The 15,596-nt window shown below is 45.4% G+C and overlaps 1 protein-coding gene across 1 annotated transcript in view; it reads left to right on the top strand.

Annotated features, from left to right (window-relative positions):
- MANEA (mannosidase endo-alpha) overlaps positions 1-15,380 on the top strand; it is a 79,069-nt gene extending 63,689 nt beyond the window's left edge. The window contains exons 4-5 of the mRNA XM_082248827.1: positions 2,863-2,939; positions 14,418-15,380. Coding sequence (XP_082104953.1) covers positions 2,863-2,939; positions 14,418-15,054 — 714 coding nt within the window. The 3' untranslated portion in view covers positions 15,055-15,380. The remainder of the gene's footprint in view (positions 1-2,862; positions 2,940-14,417) is intronic.
- Positions 15,381-15,596: the final 216 nt, after the last annotated feature.

Genomic DNA, 15,596 nt, shown 5'->3' on the forward strand with positions numbered 1-15,596 from the left:
ATTTAGAGGAAAAAAAAACCTTGCATACTCAGGAATTGAAAACCTTCTTCGACTTAAAGGGGTTGTAAAGTCAGAAGGTTTTTTTTATCTTAATGCATTCTATGCATTAAGATAAAAAGCCTGTATGTAGCAGCCCCCCTAATACCCGAGCCCCATCTCTATCCAGCAATGTCCATGAGTGCCTCAGCCATTGGCTCCCGCTGCTTTCAATTAAACTTAGCCAATCAGGAGAGAGAAGGGCGGAACCGAACAGCGGTTCTGTGTCTGAATAGATACACGAAGCTGCAGCTCGGGTCGGTTGCCCCCATAACAAGCTGCTTACTCTGGGGGCACTTAACAAGTGGTAGAAGCCAGGGGAGCTGAAGAGTGACCAGAGAAAAGGAGGATCTGGGCTGCCTTGTGCAAAGCCACTGCTCATAGGAAGTAAGTATAACAGGTCTGTTATTTTAATGGAAAAGAAGAGAAAAAAAAAAAAAAAAAAAACGAAACTTTACAATCACTTTAACCAGTTGCACTCTATATTGCACCCCAGAAGTCTTTGGCAGTCTTTAGATTCCATAATGCCATGCACACTGTCAAGACATCTAGTGCCTCTATTACATCTATCTTTTGCTAGAAAATGACTTGGAACCCCCAAACATTTTATATATATATATATATATATATATATATAATATATATATATATATGCATGCATGCATACATACATACATTTTTATCATCGGTACTCTTCAACTGTGAGAGACCGAATCTAAAACAAAAAATCCAGAAAACTACATTGTATGATTTTTTTTTTCTTAAATAATTAATTTGCATTTTATTGCATGCCATAAGTATTTGAAGCAGAACTTAAAATTTGGTACAGAAACCTTTGTTTGCAATTAGAGATCATACGTGTCCTGTAGTTCTTGACCAGGTTTGCACACACTGCAGCAGGGATTTTGGCCCACTTCTCCATACAGAGCTTCTCCAGATCTTTCAGGTTTCGGGGCTGTCGCTGGGCAGTACGGACTTTCAGCTCCCTCCAAAGATCTTCTATTGAGTTCAGGTCTGGAGACTGGCTAGGCCACTCCAGGACCTCTTGAGATGCTTATTACGGAGCCACTCAGTTGCCCTGGCTGTGTGTTTAGGGTTGTTGTAATGCTGGAAAACCCAGCCACGACCCATCTTCAATGCTCTGAGGGAAGGAGTAAGAGCATTTTTTTTTACCTTTTTTATTTTTACACTGTCCCTTTTAAAGAAAAAAAAAGTTTTGATCACTTTTATTCCTAGTACAAGGAATGTAAACATCCCTTGTAATAGAAATAAGCAGTACAGGTCCTCTTTTTTTATGTGTGATCTGGGATCAAAAAGACCTCAAATCTCACATCTACCTTAAAAAGCTCAAAAAGTTTTTTTTTTTTCATCATGAAAAGATGGGCTTTGGTCCTCCAAGGCCATAGCCTAGTGGGGGCCAGCTTGCCCTCACTTGACTTCCTGCCTAGAAGGGGAGAGGACCAGATTTTTTTCCCCACTACCGTCGGTTCCTGTAGTGGCGAAAACGTCCGGAAAGCAGCGGGAGGGGGGGGCACCCACCGCCCATAAGTGACCCAGCTGGGACCACTTTTATGAGAAAGAGGACCTCCTGTCCAGTAAAAAAATACCATGGTTATGGCAGCTGTCTGCTGCCATAACCCCAGTATTTAACGTCAAACTAGTGACGTATAACTGGGGCGGGCAGTCTGGAAGTGGTTAAAGGCCTCATTCCTTTTTCTGAACAGTAGAATGATGGGCTTTACCAAAAAGCTGTAAGTTTGTTTCAGGTTTTGGCAAACCCCAATCTGGCTTAATGTTTGAGTCAGCAGTGGGATCTTTCTGAGTCTCCTTCTATAGCAACCTTTTCATTCAGATGGATGGTGATGTATAGTGAAAGCTGATACAGTTGCACCCTGTGCTTGAAGGTCAGCTTGAATTTGTCTGGAAATTGATTGAGGTATCCACCATTTGAACAATCCTAAATTGCAATCTTTGATACATTTTTCTTTCATCCACTTCCAGGAAGATTAGCAACTAATTGACAATGTTAAACACAGTAGACACTGGAACATTACAATCTCTGAAGATGGACTTGTAACCTTGAGATTGTCCATGCTTTACCACAATTTTTGTTCTCAAATCCTCAGACAATTATTTGCTGCATTTTCTCTTCTCCATGCCCTGTATGACACACAAAGACACAACAGAAAGGTTGAGTAAATTTTTCACCATTTTAACAGGTTGCTGGTATTCTTTCTATATTGCCAGCACCGGTTAATTAATACAGGTGAGGTTAATTAAGAATTAAAGGAGCATCACAGACTTGGAATGCAATTCTTCCTTAGAATTTTGAGAAGGTGCCAATTTTGTCCTGTCCATTTTTGGAGTTTTGTGTGAAATGTGACAGATTTGGGTTTTTGTTTCTCGACACTTTTGTGTCCTACCAATACAAACAAAAGAAATAAGCATTACAATTTTCTAGGCAACATGGTGCATTATCTGACAGAAATGCAGGGGTGCCAATATTTTTGGCCATGATTGTAATACTACAGTACTGATGGCATCATTTGTTGTAAGGCAACCTTATTCTCTGCTTCACTTTCCTGTTGTTGTTTTATCAGTATGCATAGTGTGGTAAATGACCTTTAAATTATAGCCTCTAATGCATATGTGTTGATTATAATGACACTGCAGATATGTCCTACACTGTAATTTCAGCCTTGACTGTCCTCTGTGAAAGATAAATAACTACACTTTCTGTTTAAACCACATCTTTTTTTTGCTTGCACGGAAAATGTACTTCTATGTTTTAATGTAATTTTTGCCCTTTCTTTTCCTTTTTTGTAGGTTAATTTTCATATTGAGCCATACAAAGACAGAGATGATGTTAATCTACGTGACAATATTAAATATATTGTTGACAAGTATGTGTTTTTTATTTATTTATTTTTTTACTGCCAGTGAGCCATACTACTTTGTTTTATTTTGCTCAGCACGTTTTTTTCTCTATCGCTCATTGACAGACGTAGTCTTCTTGATTCTCAAGAGCTGGGTTATGTTGTCTCCGCAGGAGTAGGACTAGGCAGAAAGACAAAACGTTCTGGCTCCACCTTAGGGGCAGTCCCTGAGGGTATATCCTCCCTCTCTCTGCTACAGGGAATCAGTTTTATTCTGTCTAGTCAGGAGTAAGGACCTAAGCTCCTTGCTGGGATCTTTTTGGTCCTGGCAAGATTTTTTCTTTAGAAGAAATATTTTTTAGGTAGTTTTTTTCTCCAGTGTTTTTCCTGTGAGATCTTCAAGCAAAAAACGCCGGACTGGGCGACACTAGTGGTCACCCCAGCCGGCCTACGAGCGCGCGCAGACCATTGCATTGCGCTTGGTCGGCCGCGACACATTCAAGTAAGTATGCGGGGCCGGGCGACGGGCTGGATGTTGAGATCCAGTGGTCACCCCGGTTTCTGCCTACGAGCGCGTGCAGACCAGAGCTCCGCGCTGGGTCGGCCGCGACGGAGTCCCAGTGGAGGGACTGACCTTGCGAGTTAAAAGTCTCGCTTGGACGCCAGGAACCTGAGAGTCGAGGCGTCCGGAGTGGTCCACAAACCCCCACCCCGGTGGAGAGGGTATTGTGAAGAGAGGGTGCCTGTTGGTTCGGTATGGTGAGTAAACGTTCCCTTTTTTCTTTCCTCGTTATGAGGCAGTATGAATTATGGGCCCCTCCATACATGGTCAGTATATATCTGACACTAAAAGTCCCCCTTGTAAATACAGTATGTGTTTGTGGGAAGTGGACTTGGTTTGAGAGCTAACACTCTACCCAGCAGACTGTAGCATTACAGCAGACATAGGAGGTATAATCCTACCTTATTTGTAGTGTATCTCCTGTAGATCTATCAATCGCCACTCAGCAGAGATGCAGGTGGATGTGCTGGGAAAAACGTTTTCGGCGGTCCGCCGCCATTTTGCCGTAGACCAGGTGCATGCATGTCCTCAGGTCACGCCGGCCGCCATGTTTTTGGAGTCTAATGTCTCCTATATGGGGGCGGCCATGTTTCATGAGCCCAGCTACCTCATGGAGAGCTGGGAACGCCGGAAGGCGTACACAGGGGGCGGAGCCACGTCCTTCTACCCGGGAAAAAGCAACAGCTCCTTCCAGTCTGTAAAGACAGACGCTGACTGCAGTTGGTTGGAAACTTCACTGCATCGGTTGGTGAGCCTTGGGGGTCCCTCTCTCTCTCTGTGGGATCGAGAAGCAGGTACTCTGAGGGGCGCTATTGCGCTAGGGGGAGACACATAAAAAAAAAAAAAAAAATTTTTAAAAATGTGTTTTCTGGCAAAGGTGTCCTGAATTATCATGGACCCTGCCACTCATGTATCTCCTCCGGATCCGCTCGAGGGGTCTGCGGGATCCTCCAGCACCCCACTGACGATTAAATCATTGTCCACTATTATGGAAGCTTGTGTCCCGGGTGGAAGTGGCTTGTCAGGGACAGGGCGCAAGAAAGCGACCCCCACCTAACCCCTTATTATCTGAAACCTCGGATTCAGACTCTGAGCCTATTTCTGCAGTTGCAGGTACTTCATCTGGTATTGGTGTCTCGTGTACTGTCTTTTCAGACAGTGAGGAGGATGTTTCGGCATCCGCCATAGCCAGAGAGGAAGCGTTGGTAAACGCACTCATGGTATCTGTTCAAGAGACCTTAAGATTACAGGGTATTCCGTCAGAAATAGCTGAAACTGAAATCCCTTTTGGGACTAAAAACGCATCTAGTGGCGAAGGTTTTTTCCATTGCCCAAATGTTTTGGCAATCCAATCAAAGAAGAATGGAGTCTGCCAAAACGCATTTCTACTATTTCTAAACGCATTAACAGGCGTTATCCGTTTGAGGAAACCCTCATTAAGAAATGGACAGAACCACCTGTGGTGGATTCACCAATTGCTAGATTGAATAAAGCCACGGTTATTCCTCTAGAAGACGCTCCGTCTTTTAAAGATCCAGTGGATCGCAAGATAGTAGCTATGTCTCGCACCATGTTTACCTTGATTGGATCAGCTTTCAGACCAATAATTGCTATTGGTCTGGTTTCGCAGGCTGTAACTGTATGGACCAAGTGGTTACTCCGGGACCTAGAAGAGGTCCCTCAGGCGGTATCAGATTTGTTGGAACAGATGATACAGGGGTTACAGTTTGTGTGTGATGCGGCGTTAGACGCCACTTCATTATTGGCGCGAGCATCTGTCTCAGCGGTGGTTCTCAAGCGTACACTGTGGCTAAAAGGTTGGTTAGCCGACCAAGGTTCCAAAAAAGCATTGGCTAATTTCCCCTTTTTAGGAGAGCGTCTATTTGGAGCCAACTTAGATGAGATCATTAAGGATCTCACGGGTGGAAAGAGCACCTTTTTTACCGAAAAATTTTAAAGGTAAAGGAACTCGTCAAAGACGAGGGCCTTCTTTTTCTGCTCACAAGAGGTTTTTTTTCGTCCCGCGGGTGAAAAAATTAAGTCCTCCAAAGCTCCTGCAGGAGGCGTCAGGGGTCGTTGGTCGGGCAAGCAAAAGCCCGCCCCCTCTAGACCTGAAGATAAACCGTCCAAAGCCTGAAGGTGCGCCCCCCACCCATAACTGGGGTGGGGGGACGTCTTCGCTGGTTCCCGGATCCATGGCTTTCCAGAATCCCGGACAGATGGGTTTGCGAAGTCATAAGGTCAGGGTACAAGATCGAGCTTCGATCTCTCCCACCGGCGCGATTCTTCCCTTCAAATAGCCGACTATCCCCGGATCGTTTAGACGATCTGTGGAGAGCAGTCACAGATTTACTACAACAAGGAGTGGTAGTCCACGTTCCTTGGACAGAACGCTTTCAGGGGTTTTTATTCAAACTTATTTACAATACTCAGGAAAGAGGGCAAAGTGCGTCCAATTCTGGACTTAAGGGCACTCAATTCTTTTGTCTACATAAGAAGATTCAGAATGGAGTCCATTCGCACAGTAGCAGCCTTTCTGCATCCAGGGGATGTCCTAGCGTCCATAGACATCTAGGACACATATCTTCACATTCCCATTTTCGCAGGACATCAGCGGTTTCTACGTTTTTCCATGGAAGAGAACCACTATCAGTTTGTGGCGTTACCTCTCGGTCTCGCCACGGCTCCGCGGGTCTTCACGAAGGTGTTGGCCCCAATGTTGGCACTTCTGCGCCAAAGAGGCATATCGATTCTAGGTTACCTAGACGATCTTCTGCTTCATGCAGAGTCTCCTCAGACCTTGCTACAAAACATAGAAATTACTATGATTTCTTTACAGGAATTCGGGTGGCTGGTGAACCAGCAAAAGTCATTTCTGGTTCCCACCCAGAGGCTCGAATATCTGGGTCTAATTCTAGACACAGTCAGGACAAGAGTTTTTTTCTTCCGGTAGGGAAACTCCGAAAGATTCAATCAGCAGTCCACCAACAGCTGGTCTTCCCTTCGGACTTGCATGAGGGGTCTGGGGTTGATGGTGGCTTCCTTCGAAGCAGTCCCATTTGCCCAGTCCCATACCCGAATTCTTCAGCAAGAGATTCCTCTCAGATGGAATCGGAATCCGGAATCCCTGGACAATCAGATCCGATTGAGCAAACAGACCAGAGAGTCTCTGGTCTGGTGGCTTCGGTCTCCGATGCTCAGCCAGGGAAAGTCATTTTGCCAAAATATAGGACGACAGTGACCACGGATGCCAGTCTATCCGGATGGGGAGGAATTCTCGGTCAGTTATCTGTCCAGGGACTTTGGTCCCCGGAAGAATCCAGGTTACCGATAAATGTATTGGAACTGAGAGCGATCAGACTTTGTCTGATTCACTGGACCGAGCAGCTCCAGGGCAGCCCGGTTCGGATCCAGTCGGACAACGCCACGGCCGTGGCTTATGTCAATCACCAGGGGGGCACCAAGAGTGTCCGAGCGGCCAAAGAAGTGGCTTGCATTCTTCGCTGGGCGGAACGATTTGTTCCAGCAATCTCTGCGGTGTTCATTCCGGGGGTGGAGAATTGGCAGGCAGATTATCTCAGCCGTCAGACTCTGGATCAGGGGGAATGGTCCCTCCATCCAGACGTTTTCCACCAGTTGTGCCTACGATGGGGCACCCCGGATATGGATCTGTTGGCATCTCGATTCAACAGGAAAGTTCAGAGATTCGTGGCTCGCTCCCGCGATCCTCTAGCAGAAACCGCAGACGCACTGATCGCCCCGTGGGGGCAATACCAGCTAATGTATGCCTTCCCTCCTCTTGGGTTACTGCCAAGACTTCTTCGCAAGATAGAGGAGGAAGGAATTCCAGTAATCCTGGCAGCTCCGGACTGGCCTCGTCGAGCTTGTTACGCCGACTTGGTCAGACTGATGGCGGACGTCCCGTGGAGACTTCCTCTCAGGGAGGATCTACTGTCTCAGGGACCGATCTTCCATCCTGCTTTACGATCGCTGGTTTTAAACGGCCTGGTTATTGAGACCCAGGTGCTGAAGGACAAGGGATTGTCAGCTTCAGTTATTCCTACTCTAGTTAAAACAAGGAAAGCGACTTCCAGAAAGATTATCATCGTACATGGAAGTCTTATATTGTGTGATGTGAATCCCTTGGGTTCCATCTACATCTTTATTCGGTAGTCCGAATATTGGCTTTCTGCAACAGGGAGTTGAGCAGAAGCTGGCCTTGAGTGTTATCAAGGGTCTGGTTTCAGCATTTGCTATCTTCTTTCAGAAGCTTTTGTCTACTCATTCCTTGGTGCGGAATTTCATCCAGGGGGTGCGACACCTGGCTCTGCCAGTGCACGCGCCGTTACCATCCTGGGATCTTAATTTGGTGCTGTCGGTTCTTCAGACACCTCCCTTTGAAAATATCAGGGAGATTCCCTTGCCTACTTTATCCCAGAAGGTGGTCTTCTTGGTGGCTATCACTTCTGCACGCAGGGCGTCAGAACTGGCTGCATTATACTGTTGTTCCCCAGATCTGGTGGTTCATAGGGATAAGGTTGTTCTTCATCCGAATCCATCCTTCCTTCTAAGGTGGTTTCAAAGTTTGTATGTATGTATGTATGTAATATATATATATATATATATATATATATATATATATATATATATATATGTGTGTGTGTGTGTGTGTGTGTATATATATATATATATATATATATATATATATATATATATATATATATATATATATATATATATATGTGTATGCTTGTATATGTGTGTATTTCTTTTTTTCTCTTTATTTCTTCGGCAGACACAGCGCTCCATCAATCATAACTGAGTTATATTGCCTCCTCCAGAAGTAGAACTAGGCAGAACATAAAACGCCTTCCTACGCCCATGGGCTATCCTCAGCTTGGTATATAACCCCCTCTGTGCTCTAGGTAATCATTTTTTACTCTGTTTAGTCAGCAGTAAGGACCTAGGCTCCCGGTTGGGATCTCTGGTCCTAGCAATTTTTGTCTCCTTCCTTACATCTTTTTTTTGTTTCTGTTTTTTCTCTCGGAAAGATTTACAATCCGCTACGCGCTAGGTCAGCCTCAACATAGCCTCACAGACAGAGGTTGGCCCGGGCTTCTCCCACTCCCTTTCCCACCTTTCTGGACCTGAAGTCTGGAGGGGGTCCCAGGGCAGAGGATGCAGCTGAGACCCTGGGGGTTCCCCCAGTATCCCCACTCTGTAAGGATTCTGGGATAGTCTGCCTTCCCTGGTAGTCTAGAGGGGTCCCAGTGTAGGAGACCCCTAGGTGCATGCCCCACTGTTTGCAGTGTGGGTATTGTGCGGGGGAGGGTGGTCCCAGTGCAGAGGCCGGTGCAGTGGAGTCTACACTAACATGTGCCCTACCTTCAGAAGGGGGTCTCCTTGCAGAGGGCGCAGCATTGCAGAGGGAACAGGGAAGATCCTGGCAGCTTGCTGTAGCTGATGGCGGCCATTTTCCCTTAGTCTGGCTGTTCTCCAATTGGCGGCCATGTTTGTATAGCGGATGATGTCACGGGGGCCATTTTCCCCTAGACCAGGAGATGCTGGAGACAACCGAAGCCTCGCGGGGATGCCGAAGCTCCTCCTCTTCCTCTTCAATTTCCTCTTCCTGTGCCTGGGACATATGAACAGGGATGGCATCCAAGGTGATGCTGAGTCCGAATTCTTGGCACTCCAATCGGTAGGGTGAGTCCTTGGGGGTCCTTGTTATCTCTCTGCTGACCACTTTAGTGGCTCCAAAAGATTGTTTTTGTACTGCAAGGTCTTCCTTTCCTAACGGAGCCTCAGGGTCACATCTCCCCCCATTGACGCCCTCATGGATGTGGCAGATCCCTCGGAACATCAGCTTCCTACGGTTGCACTGACGGTGCTCCTGCAGTCCATAGTGTCCCGGGTTGAAGTGGCATGTTGGCAAAGGCCCAGGAGGAAGCGTTCCCGCCATTCCCTGCTTAGTCTGTCTCTGATTCTAAGCCTGATGCCGCCATGAACGTGGCCCTTCCAGGAGGGGCTTAATATCACACCCCCAGATCAATCCGATAGTGAGGATGATTCCTCCGTGGTCGCAGCAGTAAATTAAAAAGTGATAGTAGACGCTGGTTCGTCTACCTTTGGGGGGAAGATATGTGACGGTACTAACACTCACTATGAGTGAAAGACAAATAAGTAATGGTTTGGATTGCTTCAATATTTGTCAGCAAAATCTTCATATAGAAATATGAAGATTTAATACCACCTTACACAGTGTATTCCATGCTTGACTATGAAAGAGACACACAGACTGTCATTCGCAGACTTCCCTATTGTTTGTGTATTGGAAGGGAATGTGTATTGTGTTAAAGTTTACCTGTCTGTTCCATTGTTAAATGTTAATGACCTCACATTGTTCTGTCTGTATGCCTTAAGAGAAACTTAGTATGGGATGTATATATGTATGTGGAGTGGATGCTAAGGGGGAGGGGGGATTGTCCCACATTGTGTAAGTTTGTGTACACTGTATGGGAGTTTAAGAACCTGTTTCTATTGGATTGTGAATGTCACGTCCAGTCTTCAACAAGGTCCACCTGGGCGGTAACCTTGTGGGGGAAAAACTGTAAATAAGTCTTTCTTGTTCAATAAAGTTGTTCTAGAGTTACTTCACCCTCAATCTAGAGTCCTGTCTCTTATTGGAGGAATATGCTACAAGGGATTGCTATGGTCTTCCATATACTCCCTTAGATAATCGCTAAGCTCTTGTAAGAGCTTGTGTAAGAGCTTGTTCTGCTGCACTCTCTGGGGAAAGGGAGGTTCACCCATGGGAACCTGGAGCCTTGTCGTAGGTCCTGGGTTGGTAGGAGACGGCGAGACCCTAACCAGCCAGCGGCGGTTCGTGGGGTCTGAAGTGGTTACAGTGTCTGGTGGAGTGCTTGGAGCCCTCTGGAAGCACTAGGAGCATCTGTCAATGGAGGTACCCAGTCAGGGGGGTCCTGATCCGTTACACCTCCTGTTTCCAGGTTGAAAACTACCATGATCCCAGTAGAGGAATCCCCGTCCTTTTAGGACCCGGCTGACAGGAAAGCGGAGGCTGTGGCATGCAGCATGTTTACTATTACTATTTACTATTGCGGCTAGTCTTTGCCTCAGCCCTGGTGTCTCAGACCCTAACTGAATGGGCCAAGCGTTTGTGCCAGGGCCTGGGGGGTGAGAAGGTCCCTGCTGCCTATGTTGCTTTAGCAGACCAGTTGGTTCGCGGGCTGCAGTTTATTTGTGAATCGCCTTCATATAGCTCCTGTGCTGTCTAAACTTTCTGTTTCAGTGGTGGTGATTAGGCGCATGCTGTGGCTTAAGAATTGGTCCACAGACCAAACCTCTAAGAAAGCTCTCATTGATCTGCTCTTTCAAGGCGCTCGCCTATTTGGGGCTATCCTGGATGACATGAAGGGTATCACGGGGGGAAAAGAGTACTTTCCTGCCATAGTCTAGGGGGGAAAAGAGTACCTTCCTGCCATAGTCTAGGAACAGGAAGGAGCCTCGGCGCAGACGCGGGCCCTCCTTCTCAGCACATAAAAAATGATTTTGTGCTTCTGGGACGGAGAATAAGGGAAATAGATCTTTCAAATCTTCCCCGGGAGTTTCCAAGCATCCTTGGTCTGGTAAGCCTGGAGCTAGCTTCTCTGGATCCGCAGACAAGACCCCTTTAGCAGAAAGGTCTGCCCTCCCCTATTATTGGGGTGGGGGGACATCTTCGCTGGTTTCCGGCCTTGTGGACCTCCTTCATGAGTGTCAAGAGATCCATGAAATGATTCTTTTGGAGGTACCCAGAAAGGGGGACAAAGCTTGTCCTTTTCAGGTTTTTTAGGTCCTAAGTCTCCTTGTGCGGGTTTAATTCCTGCAAAGGTTCAGGTGATGTCTGAACTACCGAAGGTCCCCCCTATACCTGTACAGGGAATTGCTTTATCTAGGTCTGATTCTAATCGTTACCAGTGTGGTCCTTTGGACAAACATCAGGAACCACAGGCCGTGATTCACCGGCTGCTGTCACACAAATGGTTGTCTCCCTTTTTGCATACAGGTTCTGAGTCTGGTGTTCCACCTTAAAGACAGATCTATTTGCACAGTCCTACTTGCAGCCCCTTTAGCAGGTTCGGCTCCACAGGAGGATACCGAGGTTCGTGGCGAAATCACGGGTTCCTCTGGAAGACGCCCCAGGCGTCCAAGGGCCACGGTAAGGCCAGTATCTTCCTTGAGTCAGGCATCTTCCACAATTCCTGCGAGGAATCAAGGGCGAGGATCTTCCAATCAGTCTGGTGGTCATAAACATCCCTTGGGGGCTTCCTCTCAGGGAAGACCAGTTACCCCAAGGGCTGATCTACCATCCTGCTTTACAGTCGCTGGTTTAAATGGCTTAGCTAATGAAAGCCAGGTACTGAGGGATAGAGATCTTTCTGGATCAGTGATCTCTACTATGGTGAAGGCGAGGAAGTCGTCTTCCAGCAAGATATACCAACGTACATTGAAAGTGTACATTGAAAGCGTACATTTCTTGATGTGGTCGTTGATCAGAAGTTGGCCTTGAGTACCACCAGGGGCCAGGTGTCTGCCCTGGCAATCTTCTTTCAGCGAACCCCTAGCCACGCACTCTTTACACTCTTTAGTTCGTACCTTCATTCAGTACCTTCATTCGGGGGGTTCAACATGTGGCTCCACCTGTACAGTCTCTTGCCGCCATGGGATTTAAATTTAGTACTTTCCGTTCTCCAGAACCCTCCATTTGGGAATAATGAGGAGATTCCCTTGTCTACGTTACCCCAGAAGGTCCACAGGGTATTGGAATTGGTGGCATTATCCTGTTGCAGTCCCTATTTAGTGGTCCATAGGGATAAAGTGGTTCTTCGTCCCTGTCCATCATTCTTTCCCAAAGTTGTCTCTGACTTCCAATTTAAATGAGGACATTGTGTTGCCTTCCTTGTGTCCCAAGCCGCCTCATCCCAATGAATTTGCTTTGCATACCTTGGATGTGGTTAATGCGATTCGGGTGTATCTGGCAGCTACTGAGTCCTTTTTGGAGGTCAGACTCGCTTTTTGTCGTTACGGACGCACCAAGAAAAGGGCTGGCTGTTTCTTCGGCTACCATCTCCAGATGGATCAGAGAGACGGTGACTCAGGCTTATTCCATTAAAGGTCAGGTTCCACCTTTCCTTGTCACGGCGTATTCTACTAGGCCGCTAAGTGTTTCTTGGGCCTTGCGTCATCAGGCATCAATATCACAAGTTTGCAAGGCGGCCACTTGGTCGTCGGTGCATACCTTCACAAAATTCTATATGGTAGATACTTTGGCATCTGCGGATGCTTCTTTTGGCCACAAAGTTTTACAGGCTACTGTTTAGGAGGGGCTGTTCCCGCTTGAGTGCTTTTTCCTGTGACCCAGTGAACGCTCTTGTGTCCTGAGTAAGGGCTCTTTTATGTTTAGCCTTGGCTTATTTTCCCCACCCCTCATTTTTCTTTTGGCACTGCTTTTGGACGTCCCACATGATTTATGGAGCACTGTGTCTGTCGATGAACAAAAGACAAAATTTGGATTTTTGTACTTACCATAAAATCCATTTTTTTGAGTTTGACGGACACAGCCTTCACCCCTGGAGTTCTGATACTTCTAATACTGCTTGCTGCTAAACTGATTACCTAGAGCAGAGAGGAGGGTTTTATATACCCAGCTGAGAATGGCCCAGGGCATACCAGGTGTTTTTTGTTCTGCCTAGTCCTACTGCTGGTGGAGGCAATATAACCCAGTAGTTATCATTTATGGAGTGCTGTGCCTGTCAAACTTTAGAGAAATGGATTTTGCGGTAAGTACAAAAATCCATTTTTTTTTAATGCACATATCTCTGTTCTCAACTGCATAAGGGACTTGGAAACATTGGAGTTAGGGAAACAGCAGTACACTGATCTTCCCAGTATATGGCTGTGCAGGGGGGGGGGGAGGCGGGCAACACAAATCTTTGCCACTGAAGGAAAGGCAGGCTGTTCTCCCAGCACAGCCAACAGTGGAGAAGATTTGCTCTCATGCTTAGTGTGGCTGGTTTGAAATAGGAAAGCAGGGGAATTTGCAGGAGGAACACCAGGTATTTCACACAAAGGAAGCACAGCAAAGAGAACAGGATACTTTTTAACACATGGTACACATGTGCAGCTCTGTGTACAGTTTAAGTTAGCGAGGATGAAGAGCTGAATCGTTTATTATAGAGAAAGACATGGCAGGGGTGATCAAAATTATCAGCTTTTATTTGTGTAAAACCTTTATCCCAAAAAGGACCAAAATGTTCGCTGTAACCGATTTTAATAAAGTGTGAGCTTGCATTTGGCTTAAATTTATGTTAATACACCTAACGCTACCACCTTCCACCTCAGACTGACAGTGCTTCAGTCTACTGAGCCTTTTGTGCTTATTCATCCACAGTTGTGTCTCATCAAGGCTGGCCATACATTAATACATTATACAATTTTCTTATGCAATTTCCTTGCGTTTTACCTTCAACTGTGTAGTGAAAGGGCCTGCCTGTTTGCATATAAATTGAAAGTGTTTAGGTTGACCTAATTTTATATGGTTTTTGGTAAATATAAAGGATAAATGTAGAGGAAAATTGTATAATGTAAGGGCAGCCTAATACAGGAGGTGTTACTGGTCAGATCACTAGTTAAAAAACGGAAGGGATGGGGGGGGGGGGGGGGTTAATGGTTGGTAAGCTGTGATATACTTCATTTTTTGCTTTTGGATTTATTACCGTGTTAACAGAGCGAAATACAAAATAGACACATTTTTAGATGCAGGCAAACTTTAGCCAGTATATCTAAATCTCTTTTATTAATTTTCATTCTGTTTTTTTTTATTGCATATTAGTTTGTTGACTTCGGCTTGCTAACTTTTTGTTTTCTACCCTTTATCTTAGGTATGGAAACCATCCTGCATTTTACAGATATAAAACGAATTCTGGCAAAAATGTGCCCATGTTTTACATTTATGATTCCTACATAACAAGTCCTGACAAGTGGGCTAATTTGTTCACAGCATCAGGATCCCTAAGTATTCGGAATACGCCATATGATGGGATTTTTATTGCTTTGCTTGTAGAAGAAAAACATAAGTATGATATAAAAAGAAGTGGTTTTGATGGACTTTATACATACTTTGCCACCAATGGTTTTACATATGGATCCTCGCATCAACATTGGCCAAGTTTAAAAGAGTTTTGCGATTCTAATAATTTGATATTTATTCCAAGTGTTGGACCTGGGTACATAGATACCAGCATACGTCCTTGGAATTTTAAAAATACAAGAAACCGAATTAATGGGAAATACTATGAGACTGCTCTTAATGCAGCATTATTTGTGCGCCCAAGTGTTGTTTCTATTACATCTTTCAATGAATGGCATGAAGGAACTCAGATTGAAGCAGCGGTTCCAAAAAAGAATCCACAGATGAAGTATGAGGACTACTTGCCCCATAAACCTAGCATTTATCTGGAAATCACCAAAAAATGGTCTGAAAAATACATGAAGGAACGTGAACAATGGCTGGTTTAAATGATAGTTAGATTTATGTTGAGTTAAATGGCTTTCAGGACATTGATATTCCTCCTTATGAAACAGTTTTTTTAATTGATAACTGCTTTTGTATAGTTGCTGGAAATTTGAAACTCTTCTTAGAAACCTAAGTGGTAAGCTTTTGTCTGCAGACTCCCCAAACACATTCCATTGGCTGCAACCACTGGACTTATTTTCCCAGTGAGTTCTTCAGTAATGTAGGATAAATAACTAAAAACCATAGGTGCAAGAGTGATGCTTTTTTGCTGTGACTGTGGGTAAATCTACCCACTGAAATGTAAAACATGCTATCCATCAGTGCCTATCTTGAGTTGGCCTAGAACAAGAAAGTGCAGTTACTTTGTGCAGTAACCCCGAACAAGCAAACTGATTCAGTTTTCTGGGAAAAATGAATTGGATTGGCAAAATCTGGGAAAAACTAAATGCCCACTTTGCCCATTCATTGCACTTTATACATCCTCATTAAGCCTCTATGGTTGTATCATTTGCAGCAGGCGAAACCTCCAAGTTACCACGGTAAA

The sequence above is a fragment of the Pelophylax lessonae genome, assembly GCF_965119305.1.
Source record: "Pelophylax lessonae genome assembly, chromosome: 3".
In the NCBI taxonomy this organism is placed as follows: Eukaryota; Metazoa; Chordata; class Amphibia; order Anura; family Ranidae; genus Pelophylax; species Pelophylax lessonae.